General features: G+C 51.4%; 1 protein-coding gene across 1 annotated transcript; it reads right to left on the reverse strand.

Moving 5' to 3' along the window:
• Window positions 1–3,228: 3,228 nt before the first annotated feature.
• On the reverse strand, window positions 3,229–20,360 carry LOC140191348 (keratin, type I cytoskeletal 19-like). The gene is made up of 8 exons (XM_072248660.1): window positions 19,969–20,360; window positions 18,397–18,479; window positions 15,342–15,498; window positions 15,077–15,238; window positions 12,047–12,172; window positions 8,843–9,057; window positions 7,370–7,437; window positions 3,229–3,430 (listed from the first exon to the last, which is right to left on the reverse strand). The coding sequence occupies exons 1-8, from the start codon at window positions 20,344–20,346 to the stop codon at window positions 3,336–3,338; spliced, it is 1,284 nt and encodes a 427-aa protein (XP_072104761.1). The 5' UTR covers window positions 20,347–20,360; the 3' UTR covers window positions 3,229–3,335.
• Between the last annotated feature and the right edge of the window lie 233 nt (window positions 20,361–20,593).

Consider the following 20,593-nt stretch of genomic DNA (forward strand, 5'->3'; position numbering starts at 1 on the left):
CACCAACTGACCCACTCGTCCACACCCCCAATCACCCACTGACCCACCCCTCCACACACCCAATCACCCACTGACCCACCCCTCCACACCCCCAATCACCCACTGACCAACCCCTCCACACCCCCAATCACCCACTGACCCACCCCTCCACACCCCCAATCACCCACTGACCCACCCCTCCACATCCCCAATCACCCACCGACCCACTCCTCCACACACCCAATCACCCACCGACCCACCCCTCCACACCCCCAATTACCCACCGACCCACCCCTCCACACCCCCAATCACCCACTGACCCACTCCTCCACAACCCCAATCACCCTCTGACCCACCCCTCCACACAGCCAATCATCCACTGACCCACCCCTCCACACCCCCAATCACCCACCGACCCACCCCTCCACACCCCCAATCACCCACTGACCCACCCCTCCACACCCCCAATCACCCACTGACCCACCCCTGCACAGTCCCAATCACCAACTGACCCACTCGTCCACACCCCCAATCACCCACTGACGCACCCCTCCACACTCCCAATCACCCACTGACCCACCCCTCCAACACCCAATCACCCACTGACACACCCCTCCACACCCCCAATCACCCACTGACCAACCCCTCCACACCCCCAATCACCCACTGACCCACCCCTCCACACCCCCAATCACCCACTGACCCACCCCTCCACATCCCCAATCACCCACCGACCCACTCCTCCACACACCCAATCACCCACCGACCCACCCCTCCACACCCCGAATCACCCACTGACCCACTCCTCCACAACCCCAATCACCCTCTGACCCACCCCTCCACACACCCAGTCACCCACTGACCCACCCCTCCACACCCCCAATCACCCACTGACCCACCCCTCCACACCCCCAATCACCCACTGACCCACCTCTCCACACCCCCAATCACCCACTGACCCACCCCTCTACACCCCCAGTCACCCACCGACCCACCCCTCTACACCCCCAATCACCCACTGACCCACCCCTCCACACCCCCAATCACCCACTGACCCACCTCTCCACACACCCAATCACCCACTGACCCACCCCTCTACACCCCCAATCACCCACCGACCCACCCCTCTACACCCCCAATCACCCACTGACCCACCCCTCCACACCCCCAATCACCCACTGACCCACCTCTCCACACCCCCAATCACCCACTGACCCACCCCTCTACACCCCCAATCACCCACCGACCCACCCCTCTACACCCCCAATCACCCACTGACCCACCTCTCCACACCCGCAATCAGCCACTGACCCACCCCTCTACACCCCCAATCACCACTGACCCACCACTCCACACACCTCCCAACCACCAGTACTTTATCATTTCCTGCCAGAGTCACCTCATGTACAGACACTCCTGTGTCCAGCGTCACTTTACGGACACACTGTGTGTGTAAGCTAGTCTTATGTATTTCTATTTATTCTATAAATTGTATATATTGTGTTTTTTGTTTTCAGTCCTGAAGAAAGGTCTCAGCCCAAAACATTGACTGTTCATTCATTTCCATAGATGCTGCCTGACTTGCTGTATTTTAGTTGTGTTGCTCTGGATTTAGGCTTTATTCAGGTTTGTTCTATTTTTGTGTTCTTTGTGTTATCGTGTTTTTTTCCCCCTGCATCGATCCGGAGTAACAACTATTCCGTTCTCCTTTACACTCGCTTACTGGAAGTGACGTCGAACAATCTTTAATCCGTCATCATTAGACTCATTGGCTTCACAAACCGAAGAGTACAGGAGCTGGGATAAACATAGAAACATAGAAAATAGGTGCAGGAGTAGGCCATTCGGCCCTTCGAGCCTGCACCGCCATTTATTATGATCATGGCTGATCATCCAACTCAGAACCCTGCACCAGCCTTCCCTCCATACCCCCTGACCCCCGTAGCCACAAGGGCCATATCTAACTCCCTCTTAAATATAGCCAATGAACTGGCCTCAACTGTTTCCTGTGGCAGAGAATTCCACAGATTCACCACTCTCTGTGTGAAGAAGTTTTTCCTAACCTCGGTCCTAAAAGGCTTCCCCTCTATCCTCAAACTGTGGCCCCTCGTTCTGGACTTCCCCAACATCGGGAACAATCTTCCTGCATCTAGCCTGTACAATCCCTTTAGGATCTTATACGTTTCAATCAGATCCCCCCTCAATCTTCTAAATTCCAACGAGTACAATCCCAGTTCATCCAGTCTTTCTTCATATGAAAGTCCTGCCATCCCAGGAATCAATCTGGTGAACCTTCTTTGTACTCCCTCTATGGCAAGGATGTCTTTCCTCAGATTAGGGGACCAAAACTGCACACAATACTCCAGGTGTGGTCTCCCCAAGGCCTTGTACAACTGCAGTAGTACCTCCCTGCTCCTGTACTCGAATCTTCTCGCTATAAATGCCAGCATACCATTCGCCTTTTTCACCGCCTGTTGTACCTGCATGCCCACTTTCAATGACTGGTGTATAATGACACCCAGGTCTAGTTGCACCTCCCCTTTTCCTAATCGGCCACCATTCAGATAATAATCTGATGTTATGTTGAAGTTGCAGGAGACGTCGGTGAGGCCTCACTGGGGGCATTGCGTGCAGACTGGGTCACCTACCCACAGGTCAGTGAGATTGAAAGAGTGCAGAGAAAATTTACAAGGATGTTTTCTGGGACTCGAGGACCTGAGCTATAGGGAAAGGTTGAATAGGTTAGGACTTTTTTCCTGGAGCGCAGGAGAATAAGGGGAGATTGGATTGAGGTATCCAGAATTACGAGGGTGTGGATAGGTTAAACGCAAGTCGGATTTTTCCACTGAGGTTGGGTCGGGCAAGAATTATAGGTCACGGGTTATGGGTGAAAGGAGAGATGTTGAAGAGGAACATGAGGGGGAATCTTCTTCACTCGGAGGGTGGCGAGACTGTGGAATAGGCTACCAGTGCAAGTGGTGAATGCAGGTCCAATTTCAAAAGTTTTCAAGAGAAATTTGGATTGGCACATGGGTGGGAAGTGTGGAGAGCTACGGTCCAGGTGCAAGTGGATGGGACCAGGAAGATTCATAGTCCAGCAGGGACTAGGTGGGCTGAAGGCCTGTTTCTGCTCTCTATGACTCCGTAACCTCACAAGGTTATAGCCGAGAGACGGGGTCAGGGGCCGTTTGAAAACAGTGTTGGAGTACAGAACAGACTCCTCAATATGGTTGGTTGTCAAAGCCTTTATTCACGTCTCAGAGATACAGAAAGCAGAAAAATCACTTGATATCTGTGTTAAGCCGTGCACGGTAGTCTCCCCCTTGCTGTTTTCCAAGGCACCCCCGCCATCTAGATCAATTTATCGCCTCCATACGAGTAGACACCACTTTCCCGTTCACAACCTCCTCCACCACGGTGAACGTCTTGCTCTGAGTGGAAACAACGGGCTCTGAAATGAAAAACAGTCAGTCAGAGATCTCACGGGACGGTCGCCTGATACAGTCACCAATTAGCAGTCACAAGACCATCAGACATAGGAGCAGATTTGGGCCATTCAGCCCATCGTGTCTGCAGAGCCATCCCATTATGGCCGATTTACTATCCCTCTCAACCCCGTTCTCCTCCCTTCTCCCTGTAACGTCCCGACTACCGAAGGATCTATCAGCCTCCAGTTTCCTGAAACACTGCACGGTGAATCTGCGGGATCCGTTGCCACAGACGGTTGTGGACGTCAAGTTATTAGGGTAGATTTAAAGCAGAAATAATGCGCCTAATTCTGTTTGACGTACCAGACCATCTTAAATGTACCAAATGACTTAGCCTCTGCAGTTGTCTGTGGCAATGAATTTCTCAGACTCACCACCCACTGGGTGAACAAATTACTCCTCTTCCCTGTTCTGAAGATACATCCTTGTATTCTGAGGCTGTGCCCTCTGGTCATAGACTCCCCCACTGTAGGAGACATCCTCTCCACATCCACTCTATCTGTGTCCTCTGGCCCTAGACTCCCCCACTATAGGAAACATCCTCTCCACATCCACTCTATCTGTGTCCTCTCGACCGAGATTCCCCCGCTATAGGAAACATCTTCTCCACATCCACTCTATCTGTGTCCTCTGGTCCTAGACTCTCCCACTATAGAAAACAGACTCTCCACATCCACTCTATCTGTGTCCTCTGGCCCTAGACTCCCCCACTATAGCAGATATCCTCTCCACATCCACGTCATCTGTGTCCTCTGGTCCGTGACTCCCCCACTATAGGAGACATCCTCTCCACATCCACTCTATCTGTGTCCTCTGATCCTAGGCTCCCCCACCGTAGGAAACATCCTCTCCACATCCACTCTATCTGTGTCCTCTGGTCCTAGACTCCCCCACTATAGGAAACATCCTCTCTACATCCACTCTATCTGTGTCCTCTGGTCCGAGACTCCCCCACTATAGGAAACATCCTCTCCACATCCACTCTATCTGTGTCCTCTGGTCCGAGACTCCCCCACTATAGGAGACATCCTCTCCACATCCACTCTATCTGTGTCCTCTGATCCTAGGCTCCCCCACCGTAGGAAACATCCTCTCCACATCCACTCTATCTGTGTCCTCTGGTCCTAGACTCCCCCACTATAGGAAACATCCTCTCTACATCCACTCTATCTGTGTCCTCTGGTCCGAGACTCCCCCACTATAGGAAACATCCTCTCCACATCCACTCTATCTGTGTCCTCTGGTCCGAGACTCCCCCACTATAGGGAATATTCTGTACACATCCACTCTTTTTGCCTCTGACAACCAAGTCCATCTCCTGGCCTTCACGTGTGGTTTAGCCAGTAAGCCGGCGGAACAGTGTCTACTGACAGGAGAAGGGGCAAAGGTGGGTTACAGGCGCCTTAAAACCAGTCACTCCGGGCAGATGGGGCTCGTCAGCCACGGTTGGCAGCTCATCTAGGAGAAGGAAAACTCTGATCTCAAACCTTCTGCTACCTTGCGGCTGCACCCACTCACGGGGAAGGTTTCGTGAGTAAACCGCGAGGGAAAAATCCGGAGCTGGAGTCCCTACGTTTGGTTCAACGCTGACTGGCAACTCTTGGTGCCAAACTGTATCCGTCTCTGCCGTTCCCTTGTTAGAGAGGAGCAGCCTGTTACATGGGCAACAGCTTGCACTCCATATTATACTACGTAGACAGCAGGAACACAGCGTTCAGGCTCACTGAGAGCCTTAGACTAGACTCCATCCTCAGCAACGCACACAAAATTCTGGAGAGACACAGCAAGTCGCGATGGAGAGCTTCAGCCCAGAATCAGGTTTAATATCTCTGTTTAATATGTTGTGAAATATGAAATATGAAATATGTCAATAAAATTACACTCAATTCGCGAAAAAGGGAGAAATATAGTGAGGTAGTGTACGTGGGTTCATTGTCTATTCTGAAATCAGAGGGAGGCCGAAACGTTGGCTGCTTTTTTCCCTCCATAGATGTTGCCCGACATGCTGAGTTCCTCCAGTACTTTACGCGCTTCCCTCTGGATTGCCGGCATCTGTGGAATCCCCAGTGCTTTCATTCCACCTGCCATGTTCTTGCCCATTCGTCTCACCTCCCTGAAGACTTTCTCCCTTCTCCTCGTGGTCCATACATATGGGCGCCCTCCCTCCCTCCACCCTCTGATCGCCTTCCCTCCGTCCACAAAGAGCGGGATTTCCCATTGGCCAGCTATTTCAATCCCAGAACCCACTCCCATTCTCACACGTCGGCCCACGCTTCCTATTCTGCCACGGAACTCTCTACAGGGGAACAATTGAGCGCATCCTGACTGACTGCATCACTGCCGGGTACGGGAACTGTACTTCCCTCAATCGCAGGACTCTGCAGAGAGTGGTGCGGACAGCCCAGCGCATCTGTAGATGTGAACTTCCCACTATTCAAGCCATCTACAGAGACAGGTGTGTAAAAAGGGCCCGAAGGATCATTGGGGAGCCGAGTCACCCCCAACCACAAACTGTTCCAGCTGCTACCATCCCGGAAACGGTACCCCCAGGAAAAAGAGGCTCCGGGACAGCTTCTTCCACCAGACCATCAGGCTGATTAATTCCCTCTGACACAACTGTATTTCTATGTTATGTTGACTATCCTGTTGTGCATGACACTTATTATAAATTACTATAAATTGCACATTTAGAAGGAGAGGTAACGTAAAGATTTCTACTCATATTTGAAGGATGTAAGTGATAAAGTAAATTCAATTCACAATGAACACACATCAAAGTTGCTGGTGAACGCAGCAGACCAGGTAGCATCTCTAGGAAGAGGTACAGTCGACGCTTCGGGCCGAGACCCTTCGTCAGGACTAACTGAAGGAAGAGTGAGTAAGGGATTTGAAAATGGGAGTGGGAGGGGGAGATCCGAAATGATAGGAGAAGACAGGAGGGGGAGGGATGGAGACAGGAGCTGGACAATTGATTGGCAAAAGGGATATGAGAGGATCATGGGACAGGAGGCCCAGGGAGAAAGAACAGACGCGGGGAACCCAGAAGATGGGCAAGGGGTATAGTCAGAGGGACAGAGGGAGAAAAAGGAGAGAGAGAGAAAGAACGTGTGTATATAAATAAATAACCGATGGGGTACGAGGGGGAGGTGGGGCATTAGCGGAAGTTAGAGAAGTCAATGTTCATGCCATCAGGTTGGAGGCTACCCAGATGGAATATAAAGTGTTGTTCCTCCAACCTGAGAGTGGCTTCATCTTGACAGTAGAGGAGGCCGTGGATAGACATATCAGAATGGAAATGGGACGTGGAATTAAAATGTGCGGCAACTGGGAGATCCTGCTTTCTCTGGCGGACATCAATTCTCCCATCAATTCACAATGAGGCCACACTCGGGTTGGAGGAGCAACACTTCATATTCCATCTGGGTAGCCTCCAACCTGATGGCGTGAACGTCAATTAGGTTCTGGTAATATGCCAACACCCCACTCCCCCAACCTGGCTCCATTTCACCACTTCTCTTCTCCTCACCTGCCTATCATCTCGCTCTGGTCCCCATCCTCCAACCCTTTCTCCCACGGTCCACTCTTCCCGCCTATCAGATACCTTCTTCTTCAACTCTTCGCCTCTTCAACCAATCACCTCCCAGCTTCTTACTACGTCCCTGCCCTACCCAGCTGAAATCACCCACTGGCTTGCCTTCCATAGTCATCCCCACCCACCAACCAACAACTTCTTAATCTGGCATCTTGTACCTTCCTTTCCAGGGCTCAGCCCGAAACATCGACAGTTTGTTCCTCTCCACGGCTGCTGCCTGACCTGCTGAGTTCCTCCAGCATTTTGAGGGCACGACCAAACTTTCTCAGCCCGACTGCGACGTGCAGACACGATAAGACGGCCTACTCACCTCTTTCCTCCTTGACCACCGTCTTCTGTATAGTTGATGTGGTTGACACTTGGCCAGAAGACTGACTCCTGAAAAACAAAGGGGCAGATTGTGACCTTGCACTACGGGAAGGGCGGGGAGTGGGAGTAGGTCAAGACTTCCAATTAAATATTACCTGCCACAGAAACTTAGCACACATCTCACATCACATCACAGGCAAAGCCCACCCCACCATCGAGCAGATCAACAAGGAAGAAAGAAGCATCCGTCATCAGGGACCCCCACCATCCAGACCCACGCTCTCTTCCCACTGCTACCATCAGGCAGGAGGTACAGGAGCCTCAGGACCCACACCACCAGGTTCAGGAACAGTTATTACCCCTCAACCATCAGGAAGGAGGTACAGGAGCCTCAGGACCCACACCACCAGGTTCAGGAACAGTTATTAACCCTTAACCATCAGGAAGGAGGTACAGGAGCCGCAGGACCAATACCACCAGGTTCAGGAACAGTTATTACCCCCTCAACCATCAGGCAGGAGGTAGGGGAGCCTCAGGACCCACACCACCAGGTTCAGGAACAGTTATTACCCCTTAACCGTCAGGAAGGAGGTACAGGAGCCTCAGGTCCCACACCACCAGGTTCAGGAACAGTTATTACCCCCTCAGCCAGCAGGAAGGAGGTACAGGAGCTTCAGGACCCCCACCACCAGGTTCAGGAACAGTTATTACCCCTCAACCATCAGGAAGGAGGTACAGGAGCCTCAGGACCCACACCACCAGGTTCAGGAACAGTTATTAACCCTTAACCATCAGGAAGGAGGTACAGGAGCCTCAGGTCCCACACCACCAGGTTCAGGAACAGTTATTACCCCCTCAGCCAGCAGGAAGGAGGTACAGGAGCTTCAGGACCCCCACCGCCAGGTTCAGGAACAGTTATTACCCCTCAACCATCAGGCTACTGAAGCGGTGTCAATAACTTCACTCACCCCAACTCTGAACTACAACTCTTCCACAATCTACAGGACTCTGCATTAATTTACTTTTTCTAAACAGTTGCACAATTTGCCCTCTTTTGTACATTTTTTAATCAGACTTTGTTATGTAGAGTTTTTTATCTACTCGATTGTATTATTTTACTTCCCTGTCAACAGCTGAGTCTCTTTCCAGGGCAGGAATGGTAACATGAGGGGCCACACGTTTTAGGGGAGGAAAGTATGGGAGGGTTGTCAGAGGTAGCGTTTCTTTTTGACAGAGAGTAGTAGGCATTTGGAATGCCCTACAGGGGCGGTGGGAGAGGCATAAGCATTTAGGGAACTGAGGAATTTCCAAGATAGGGACAGGGATAATGGGAAAATGTAGGAGGGAAGGGTTGGATTGATCTTACAGAAGGTTAGAAGCTTGGCACAACATTGTGGGCCGAAGGGCCTGTCCTGTTCTATTTTCTAGGACTGGATTGTATTCAGGTTCGAGTCTGGCCTGGCGAGTTGCTTACCCGTAGCCGCCCAGCAGCCTGCGATAGGTCTCAATTTCCGCCTCCAGTCTGCTCTTTATGTTCAGGAGCCTCTGGTACTCCTGGCTCATGGACAGGATCTTGGCGCGGAGATCGCCCAACTCCCCTTCCAGACCGTTGATGGTCATCTGCAGATTGGCCCTCTCGCCGGAGAAGCGCATGTCAACCTCGTTCAGGTTCCCCTCCAGCGAGTTGATCTGGGAGCAAGAGGTGGACGGTGAGAGGGGGATTTCCAGTGACCGGGCTGCACCCACCCCAACTCCAGTCCTTCTACAGACGCGCGGTAGAGAGCATCTGAACAAACTGCATCACCACTGGGCACGGGAACTGCCCGGCAGCACACAGGAAGACTCGACAATGGGTAGTCAAAATTACCCAACTCTACACCGGCACCAGCCTACCCACCATCCGTTTACAGAAAGGTGCTGGAAACAGGGCCGGGAACATCATGAAGGATCCCACCCACCCTGCTCACGGACTGTGTGTCCCACTCCTGTCACGGTGGAAGCTGTGTAGCATCCACGCCAGGACCTCCAGACACTAAAAACAGTGACTTTCCACCAAGTAGTAATGGGTGATTAACACCATCACTCACTAACCCACCACTCCACACCCCCAACTTTGTCATTTCGTGTCAGAGTCACCCTCCATAAGACATAGGAGCAGAATTAGGCCATTTGGCCCATCGAGCCTGCTCCGCCATTTCACCGTGGCTGACTCATTTCCCTCTCAGCCCCCATCTCCTGCTAATCTCCCCCTGTGCCCCGACCAGTCAAGAATCTGTCAACCTCTGCCTTACATAGACCCTTAAATGACTCGGCCTTCGCAGCTGCTTGTGGCAACCAACTCCACAGCTTCACCCCTCTCTGACGAAAGAAATTCCTCCTCATCCAGATGGACGTCCTTTTATCCTAAGGCTGTGTCCTCTGGTCTTAGACTGACCCAACATAGGAGGCATCCTTTCCACATCCACTCTATCAAGGCCCTTCACTATTCATATAACTATACAACATATAACAATTACAGCACGAAAGCAGGCCTTTTCAGCCCTTCTAGTTCCTGCCGAACTCTTACTCTCACCTAGTCCCACCGACCTGCACTTGATCCATAACCCTCCATTCCTTTCCTGTCCATATATCTATCCAATTTAACTTTAAGTGACAACATCGAACCTGCCTCAACCACTTCTGCTGGAAGCTCGTTCCACACAGCTACCACTCTCTGAGTAAAGAAGTTCCCCCTCATGTTACCCCTAAACTTTTGCCCCCTAACTCTCAACTCATGTCCTCTTGTTTGAATCTCCCCCACTCTCAATGGAAAAAGCCTATCCACGTCAACTCTTATCGATCCTCCTCATAATTTTAAATGCCTTTATCAAGTCCCCCCTCAACCTTCTACACTCCAAAGAATAAAGACCCAACTTGTTCAACCTTTCTCTGTAACTTAGGTGCTGAAACCCAAATAACGTTCTAGTAAATCTCTGTGCTCTCTCTATTTTGTTGACATATTTCCTGTAATTCGATAGGTTTCAAAGAGATCCACCGCCCCCCATTCTTCTGCATTCCAGTCATTGTAGGACCAGAGCCATCAAATGTTCCTCACACACGCCTTCCAATCCCAGAATAGTTTTCACCAACCTCCTTTGAACCTCCAGTGTCAGCAAACTCAAGGTACCCAAATACTCCCAGATCGACCCGTGCCTTAGAAAGTTTCAACATTATATCCTTGGATTATTCCAGGTCCTCTTGAAATCACCATCACCTTCCTCACCACCAACTCAACCCTCAAATTAATCTTCGGGAAATCCTACAGGGAGACTCCCAAGTCTCTTTGCATCTCAGACTTCTGAATTTGTTCCCCATTTAAGGCATCCGTTAGTCTTGCGAGACCGTGGATCTGCACCTGGAAAGTCTTCACTCTCCAGGGCGCAGGCCTGGGCAAGGTCGTATGGAAGACCTGCAGTTGCCCATGCTGCAAGTCTCCCCTCTCCACGACACCAATGTTGTCCAAGGGAAGGGCATTAGGACCCATACAGCTTGGCACCGGTGTCGTCACAGAGCAATGTGGGGTTAAGTGCCTTGCTCAAGGACACAGCACGCCGCCTCGGCTGGGGCTCGAACTCAGGACCTTCAGGTCGCTAGTCCAATGCCTTAACCACTTGGCAACGAGCCCAGACGTTCCCCATTAGGAAATAATCTACCCTTTTATTTCTTCTGCCAATGTGCCTGAACATACACTTCCCGACACTTGTATTCCTGTGCCTAGTGTCACTTTATGGACGTACAATCGATGAGTAGAAGCTATCTTATGTATTTATATTTACTGTGTTTTTGTTATTGTGTCCCCTCTCTCACTGTTTTTTTTTTTTGTGCTGCATCAGTTCCCAAGTAACAATTATTTAATTCTCTTTACACCCGTGCCCTGGAAATGACATTGAACAATCTCCAATCTTGAAGGAGCGAGAGGAAGATTCCTGTCAGTGGTTCCCGGGCCAAAACGATCAAAACGATCTACATCTGGTAGTTTTCTCCAGAAGCACCATGGTAATTGTCTGTTCATTATCTCCCAGGATCTCCATTCGGCGCGACCCGCGTCGGTTTAGCGCCACAACGTTAGACAGAATCGCACCCAGCGGCTGTCCCCGCCGGGTGAGTGCTCTTCAGTGAGATCCCTTCGCGTCAGGACCCTTCTACTCCCCGCTCTCGTTCCAACCCGCTACCCTGTCCCAGACTGTTTAGTGTCGCTTCCCGCACTCCAAGCGTACAGGAGGGAGGAATAATTGTTACTCCGGATCGGAGGCGGCACGAAATCGCACACAGTTCGATAAAGAACAGAATGATCATCTAAAATCACAATACTTATATTTCATAATGCAGCTTATCCGCACAGAGCGAGGTGTGGGCAGAGCGTACCGGGAATGGGCTCAGCACATAGCACTGGGGAGGGGGCACCCGTGTTGAGGGTGATGGGGAGGGAGGGGCCTTTGTGCATCCTGACTAGTGTTGGTTAGAAAGTCCAACAGCCCAGTGGTGCATTCAGACCCGGAGAGAGGGGGTGGGGAAGGGGATTGCTCACTGGGTACGTGGGGCAATAGTATTAGTCTCTGGGAATAATCAATCAATCAATCAATAGCTGGGTGGCGGCCTGGCCTCCCCCACCACCAGCCCAGCCCGGCGGGTTACTCACAATGCTCTGCAGCGTGCTCAGCTCGGTCTCCAGCCCCTGATAGCTGTGCCTCAGTTCAGTCAGTCTGGATTTCTCCCCATCGATGGCACTCGTGTTGACGGTGATTTCCTGTTGCACAGCCGCAAACTGAAACAGTTCAAAGTTCGAAGTAGATTTTATTGTCAAACCAGACGTACCACACAACTCCACCGTTAACGGTCCCAAACTCGGCTGCGAAAGGGGGAGGGTCAGGCACGGGGCTAGAAATCCCCATACGCCCCCATCCCGGGACCTACAGTAGCTCCAAAGACCTCACCCCGGGGAGAGGAAGGAAAAAAATGGGATATACACCTGGGGACAACTTGAAAGACTGGGCAACAACATAGGACTCTGGTGAGCGGCTGTCGGCCGCCGATTCTGCAGTAGGGGTGATCGGCCCTCTGTGAGCCTATAAGTTGTGGGAGCATTTGAATGATGGGGTAAGTGAAGTCGTACCCTCTGATTCATGGTTCATCGTTGAGGGGCGATAACTGGTCCTGAACCTGGTGGTGTGGGACCTGAGGCTCCTGTATCTCCTCCCTGATGGTTGAGGGGTATTAACTGGTCCTGAAACTGGTGGTGTGGGTCCTGACGCTCCTGTACCTCCTTCCTGATAGTTGAGGGGTAATAACTGTTCCTGAGCCTGGTGGTGTGGGTCCTGAGGCTCCTGTACCTTCTAGCTGATGGCTGAGGGAGTAATAACCGCTCCTGAACCTGGTGGTGTGGGACCTGAGGCTCCCGTTCCTCCTTCCTGATGGCAACAGTGAGAAGAGAGCATGGCCTTGCTGTCAAGAATGCCTTTTTATTAAGACTGGTGATAAAGTTTAACAAGGAAGGTCTGCGTGAAACCCATTGGACATTAGAAGTTGAGAGAGCGTGATTGTCGAGAGGATGTATCCTGTGCTGGACATTGGCAGCCAAACCATTGCACAGGGTCTAGACAGGGAGGGAAGCTGGTTCTTGGAAAGTAGGGTCAGTCAGTGTAACCTCTCTACAGCGAGGGTACACCTACCCATATTAAACCATATAACAATTACAACACGGAAACAGGCCATTTCGGCCCTTCTAGTCCGTGCAGAACTCTTACCCTCTCCTATTCCCACCGAGTGCACTCAGCCCATAACCCTCCATTCCTTTCCTGTCCATATATCTATCCAATTTAACTTTAAACAACAACATCGAACCTGCCTTAACCACTTCTGCTGGAAGCTCGTTCCACACAGCTACCACTCTCCAAGTAAAGAAGTTCCCCCTCATGTTACCCCTAAACTTTTGCCCTTTAATTCTCAACTCATGTCCTCTTGTTTGAATCTCCCCCACTCTCAATGGAAAAAGCCTATCCACGTCAACTCTATCTATCCCCCTCATAATTTTAAACACCTCTATCAAGTCCCCCCTCAACCTTCTATGCTCCAAAGAATAAAGACCTAACTTGTTCAACCTTTCTCTGTAACTTAGGAGATGAAACCCAGGCAACATTTTAGTAAACCTCCTCTTGTACTCTCTCAATTTTATTGACATCTTTCCTATAATTCGGTGACCAGAACCGTACACGATACTCCAGATTTGGCCTTACCAATGCCTTACACAAATTCAACATTACATCCCAACTCCTATTCTCAATGCTCTGATTATTAAAGGCTAGCAAACCAAAAGCTTTCTTCACCACCCTATCCACATGAGATTCCATTTTCAGGGAACTATGCACCATTATTCCTAGATCCCTCCGTTCTAAAGCATTCTTTAATGCCCTACCATTTACCATGTATGTCCTATTTTGATTAGCCCTACCAAAATGTAGCCCCTCACATTTTTCAGCATTAAACTCCATCTGCCATCTTCCAGCCCACTCTTCTAACTGTCCTAAATCTCTCTGCAAGTTTTGAAAACCTACCTCCTCATCCACAGCACCACCTGTCTTAGTATCTTACCCCTTGATATCGGCATTAGATAGGCCAGAAAGTCTTCGTTTGAGTTCAGTGCTTTTTGTCCCTTTAGAACAGAGAGGAGGGAGAATTTCTTTAGCCAGGGCCTGGTGAATTAGATCATTGGACGAAAGGGTTAGTTTGATATTGGAGTAGGTGAAAAGGTCAGCACGACTTCATGGGCTGAGTGCCCTGTATTCTGCTGTAATGTTCGATGTTCTGTCGGCAAAGCTATAGTTGCCTGCTCGCCGGTGGGCAAGATTATGGATAATTTGATCGTTTGGGAACCTGTGGGATGGTTAGGGAGGAAATGTTTCTTGAATTCGGGTGGTGGGACAGAGTCTAAAGTTTGGAGCCAGGACCTTCCAGAGAATCGTCACCGAGCCTTCCACTCAAACAGCGCGGAAAGAAGCTGATCGGCCCAGTGGCTCCAGAGGGGCAAAGTAAACCAGGAAACACATGGATGTGTAGGAATTTGATTTCTCTTCTGCCTTGACAACTGATCAAGTGTCAAATGTTAACTTTAAATCTACAGAAGATGACACTGTGGGATTGAGCGAGGATCGGCAGTGAAGGGATAGAACCAGCATGACGGTCTGAATGTCCTCCTCCTTTCCGTGGAATTCTGAGGGCGACCGGTGCGAGGGCTAGGTGTTGAGTCATTGTGTGATGGTGCAGAGATCGGGGTGGGATAACACCGTAACGGTTGACAAGGTGCTATTAAATCATGTGGGGGTGGTGGGGAGCTTCAGACCGGGGAGTTCAATTCCAACGGCGCCTCTGAGGCGTCTGCTCGTTCTGCCCAAGATCTCCAACTTCTCCAGTTATCTTCCGTATTCCAAAGACAGGCCAGTACGCAGGGGCAAACGCTCATTGTAAATTGCCCTCTGACTAGATTAGGGTTGAGAGGAAAATTGGATGGGCCGTGATGAATTGGGGGAGCAGAAGCCGTGGGCCGAATGGCCTGATTCTGCCCCTATATCCTACCGTCAGCTGGACGTGTGAACAGGTGGGTGGTGGGCCGTGGGGCTCGAAGGCACCGGGGGGGCCTGTTCTGCGCGGAATCTGGGAATACGATCCCCGTTACCTGCTGCTTGTACCAATCGTCGGCCTCTGCCTTGTTCTGGTTGACCATGGCTTCATACTTGGCCCGAATTTCTCCCAGAACCTTGAGCAAGTCCACGGAGTCTGCAGCTGTGACATCGACAGAAACATTACCAGACATCTGAGGCTTCAGGCTCCTGAGCTCCTGCAGGAAGGAAGAATAGGTAGCGATTTCACCCTCTGATTCTCGGCAGTGATACGGAACAGAAACGACTCACAATGTTTGGGCAATTACGCCCATTGCTTACATCTTCGTGGCTTTTCCTGATGTAAATCAGCTCCTCTTTCAGGTTCTCAATCTCGGTCTCCAGCTGACTCTTCTCGAGGGTGAGGTTATCCAACATCGTGCGCAGACCATTGATATCGTTTTCAACGGACATCCTGACGGACAACTCAGTTTCAAACCTATCGAGACGGGAAAAGAGCAGGAGATCCTGGTCATCGGTGGCCAAGGCTGAAGTCCTAAGGCATTTCCTGCACCGAACTGTACAAGGTATTTGGGTCTGTACTCACTGGAATTCAGTAGAATGAGGGGTGACCTCATTGAAACTCATCTATTGGTGAAAGGTCGAGATTAGATATGGAAAGGATGTTTCCCATAGTGGGGGAAGTCTAGGACCAGAAGACACAGATAGAGTGGATATGGAGAGGATGTTTCCTATATTGGGGGGAGTCTAGGACCAGAGGGCACAGGTAGAGTGGATGTAGAGAGGATGTTTCCTATAGTGGGGGAGTTGATGACCAGAAGGCACAGATAGGGTAGATGTGGAGAGGCTGTTTCCTATAGTCGGGGAGTCTAGGACCAGAGGACACAGAAAGAGTGTATTTGGAGAGAATATTTCCTGTAGTGGGGGAGTCTAGGACCAGAGGGCACAGATAGAGTGGATGTGGAGGGTATGTTTCCTATGGTAGGGGAGTTTAGGACTAAAGGACACAGATAGAGTGGATGTGGAGAGGATGTTTCCTATAGTGCGTGAGTCTAGGACCAGAGGACACAGATAGAGTGGATGTGGAGAGGCTGTTTCCTATAATGGGGTAGTCTAGGAGCAGAGGACACAGATAGGGTGGATGTGGAGAGGGTGCTTCCTACAGTGGGGGTGTCTAGGACTAGAGGGCACAGATAGAGTGGATGTGGAGAGGATGTGTCCTATAGTGGGGGAGTCTAGGACCAGAGGACACAGATAGAGTGGATGTGGAGAGGATGTTTCCTATAGTAGGGGAGTCTAAGACCAGAGGGCACAGAAAAAGTGGATGTGGAGAGGATGTTTCCTATGGTGGGGGAGTCTAGGAGCAGAGGACACAGATAGAGTGGATGTGGAGAGGATGTTTCCTATAGTGGGGGAGTCTAGGAGCAGAGGACACAGATAGAGTGGATGTGGAGAGGGTGCTTCCTACAGTGGGGGTGTCTAGGACTAGAGAGCACGGGCTTAGAATAGAGGAGCATCCTTTTAGACAGGAGATGAGGAGGAATTTCTTTATCCAGAGAGTGGTGAGTCTGTGGAATTCATTGCCACGGGCAGCTGTGATGGCCAAGTCTGTATGGATATTTTAAGCTGAAGTTGGTAGATTCGTGACTGGTCAGGGCACGAAGGGGTACGGCGGAAAAGGCAGGAGATTGGGGACCAAGATAAAAAATGGATCAGCCGCAATGAAATGGCGGAGCAGGTTCGATGGGCCAAATGGCCTGATTCTTTTCCTACACCTTACGGTCTTATACACGACACCAAGGCGCAAAGTGAAGTTATCATCAAAGTACGTGGATGTCACAAGATTCATTTTCTGGCGGGTATTCGCGGTGAGTACCAAGAAACAGAAGAGAATCGATAAAAGACCTTCCTCGCGGAGATGAACAATCACCCAATGCAGAAGGCTGGGTGAGATCAGAACAAGAGGTCATGGGTTCAGGAGGTGAAAGGTGAAATATATTGGGGTGGGGGTGAGGGAAGGAAACTTCTTCACTCAGTGAGTGTGGAAGAAGCAGCTGGCAGCAGCGGTGGTCGTGGGTTTGATTGCAGCGTTTAAGAGAAGCTTGGACAAGTGCGTGGATGGGAGGGGTGTGGTGGTCTCCAGTCCGGGTGCAGATTGGTATAGACTTGATGGGCCGAAGGGTGTGTTTCTCTGCTGCAGTGCTCTACGATTCTATCTCAAATTAAAATCATTTTAGTCCCCCTCCCGCTCTCCTTACTATCTGGTTCTCCACCCCTGCACTTGGACGAAGCGCAAACATTTGCCCCAGAGGGGTTGACGGCGAAGGATTAAAAAATATGGGATCCATTGGGGGACAGCGCTAGAAATCAAGTCGGTGGTTTGAGAGGAGATTCGCCGACAAGTCCTGTTAACTCATTGCACGCCGAGCTCGAATTCGAATTCGCTGCATACCGTGACAGAGAAGACAGACAGCTGTTAGAATCTGGAGCGAAAAAAAAAAACACAAGATGCTGGTCGGGCAGCATCTGTGGAGCAAGATTTATGTTAACAATAGTCTATGTCATTTCCAACAACACGAGACACTCTGAAGATGTTGTAAATCCAGAGCCAAACACACACACAGAATGCTGGACGAACTCAAAAAGTTGGGAGGCATAGATGGAGAGGAATAAAGAGTTTTGATTTCTCTCCATAGACGCTGACTGACTTGCTGAGTTCCTCCAGGAGAGACAGAGACAGCGTGTGTCAGTCTGTCTGTCTGCCTGTGGGCGTATATGTGTGCTCTTCTCTATTATTTTCCATCACTTTATGAACTCAATCCGTTCTCTGACAGTTAGGTTTCTGTACAACCGATTGGAAATGTGGGTGCGGGGGGTTGGGGGGGGGAACCAGGAGAGATTTAAAGGTTTCACACACGGAGATGTGGTGAACTAGAGTTCACTCGTCAAGAAACGGTGTGGCATGTATTGCTTTAACGCATTTCCTATGAGGGGGCAAAGGATACTTCTAATTGTTAGATTGAGATCTCTGACAGTGTTTCACATGCAAAGTTTGTTCGGATACCAGTGTTACTGTATTGTATTTGACTTTCTGAAAAGCATGAGCCTTTTATAATATTATTCGAGTTTTTGTAGGGGGGGGGAGAATACGGTGGGTCTACTTCCCGTTTCTTTGCCCCATACTCCAGCCCAGTAGGTGGCGGTAATGGACTTTATGCTGGTCCGCCAGTCGCCATTAAACCTCCCGAGAAGAAGACGACGACCTGCAGGACTCATTTGGTCCACTGTCCGCCCTTCAGCGGAAGGGAGAGGGGCCGGAGGAGGCGGACGCGGTCAATTGGACCCCAATACTCGCATCGGCCGGCTCGGTACTAACTTGGCCTTGAAGTCCTCCGCCGCCAGTTTGGAGTTGTCCACTTGGAGCATCATTTCGGAGTTGGCGAGGATCAAGTCCTTGATCTGTGGGAGACAGGAGGTGAAAATGGACTGGGTGGAGGAAGGGCGGCGTGGGGAAACACAGGCACACCGTCCCGCCCGCTTCTGGTTTGCAAGGTTAAACCCTGACCCTCAATTCCTACCTCCTCTCCTCCACCCTCTCCACACCCAGCATTCCCTCCATCAAAGTTTGTTCTTTTTTTTTTACAGGTGAGAGGACCAACGTTTGCTCTGAGCAGAATTTTTTTTTTAACACGGTGAAAATTTTATATTAACATTTTATGAAATAAAATTCTGGCTGCAATGAATGTACGGCCAGCTGGTTTATTTTAAACATCCCACCCGCTCCCCTCCACTCCGCCCTTTCCCGCTTCATCTACCGCTCTTCACCATTCCCCCTTCTCCCTTCATCTTTGCTGTCTCCAGCATCTCTCTTCCCCCTCCACCCAGCACCAACCCCCTCCCCTCCACCTCAATTCCCCTTCCTCGCTAGTGCGAGGCAGGTGGCGCCACGCCCGTACAGCACCAGCGATCGAATCCCCACCGCTGACGGCCAGGAGTTTGCACTTTCTCCCCCCCCCCCCAACCCCGTGGGCCGTGGCGGGCTTCCCTCCAGGCCCCCCTCCCCCAGCCCCCTAGCGCATCTTGGACGGTGTTAGTCGATGCCGCAAATGACGCGCTTCGCAGTACGCTCCGTTGTCCGTGAGACAGGCAAATCTCACCTTTAATCGCCGCGCTACCCTTTCCCCATTCTCCACCAGCCTGCAAAGGGGTCGCAACTGACTTTTAACACCGTAGACCAGCGAGTTGTTTTGTTCTGTCTCCCCCCCCCCCCCCCCCCGCTGTGAAACGGAGACTTTTCTTTCCCCCTTATTAGGGAGAGAGAGAGAGAGAGCCTGTGGTATGTCGAATTACCGGGTGAACGGGTAGTCTTTGGGGTACTGCAAGTCTGTGTCTTTATTGACGCTTTGCTGCACGTTCGAGTGCTCGGTTGGGGGAGGGGGGGTGTCGATGCTTTTTTTTGCTGGTGGGGGACGGAACGGAGTGTCGTTACCTTCCTGCTGCTTGCGCGTGGGTGGCGGGGGGGTGGGATCTGGGGGAGGGGGCTTTGGGGTTCTAACATTTAACTGTCATCCATTCTTCGAGGCACTCCTCTGTTTTCGTGGATGCTTGCGAAGAAAAGGAATTTCAGGATGGCATTAAATGTACCTACTGAAACCTTTCCCTGGAGGTACAGCTCTCAGAATTGAGGGATGTCCAATATAGAACAGGCGAAGAGGAATTCATTCGGCCGGAGGGCGGCGGATTGGTGGGATTCATCGCCGCCGACGGCGGTGGAAGCCGAGTCACTGGGAGCATTGAAAGCAGGTTCTTGAGAAGGCAGGTGAACGGGGCTGAGAGGGATAATAAATCAGACATGATGGAATGGCACTACAGACTTGACGGACCGAATGGCCCGATTCTGCTCCCGTGTCTCATGGCGAGAAGCCGCCGTCTGCCCGGGCTCTCTTACCTGGTCGCGGAGGCTCGTGATGGTGGCCCAGTACTCGCTGTAGTCGCGGGTGACGGGACCCGCCTGTTGGTAGTACTCCCGGATCTGAAAGTCCAGTTCGGCGTTGGACTTCTCCAGGGAGCGCACCTTCTCCAGGTACGCCGCCAGCCGGTCGTTCAGGTCCTGCATGGTCTGCTTCTCGCTGGCGACGATGGAGGCGGAGGAGGCGCCCACGCCGATGGAGCCGAACCCCAGGCCATAGCCGCCGGACAGACCAACGGAGGAGATGCTGGTCTGCCCGAAGCCGTACATACTGCCTCCCCGCCGGCCTGAGTTGGCCCGGGACAAGCTACGGGGCTCCCAGCTCTGACGACTGCTGCTTCTGAAGCTGGAGTGCATCTTGTTTTCTCAGCCGACACGAAGCCAATGGAGTGCGGGGAACCTCCTCCCCGCCTCTTTATATACTCACTCCGTGCCGGGCCGCCTCCCGGGGAAGCGGGGGGCGGGGGGAGCGCTGGGCGTGGAGCGGGACCGCCACCTGGGGCTCCTTGGAGGGTTTCAAGTTACGGGGGACACATTCAGAGTCTGAAACCCAATACCCCAGCCCCTCCCACGGCCGCGGAGCAGATCTGTTCCATTCTGGAGG

The sequence above is a fragment of the Mobula birostris genome, chromosome X (assembly GCF_030028105.1).
Source record: "Mobula birostris isolate sMobBir1 chromosome X, sMobBir1.hap1, whole genome shotgun sequence".
NCBI lineage: Eukaryota > Metazoa > Chordata > Chondrichthyes > Myliobatiformes > Myliobatidae > Mobula > Mobula birostris.

Bases quoted from the DNA above. Each gene is read 5' to 3' on its own strand.
- LOC140191348 (XM_072248660.1), bottom strand. From the start codon at position 20,346: ATGCACTCCAGCTTCAGAAGCAGCAGTCGTCAGAGCTGGGAGCCCCGT. The intron at 7,438-8,842 runs GTAAGCAACTCG...TTTGTTTTTCAG, and splicing joins AGGCTGCTGGGCGGCTACGG to GAGTCAGTCTTCTGGCCAAG. The intron at 3,431-7,369 runs GTGAGTAGGCCG...TTTTCATTTCAG, and splicing joins GGTGGTCAAGGAGGAAAGAG to AGCCCGTTGTTTCCACTCAG.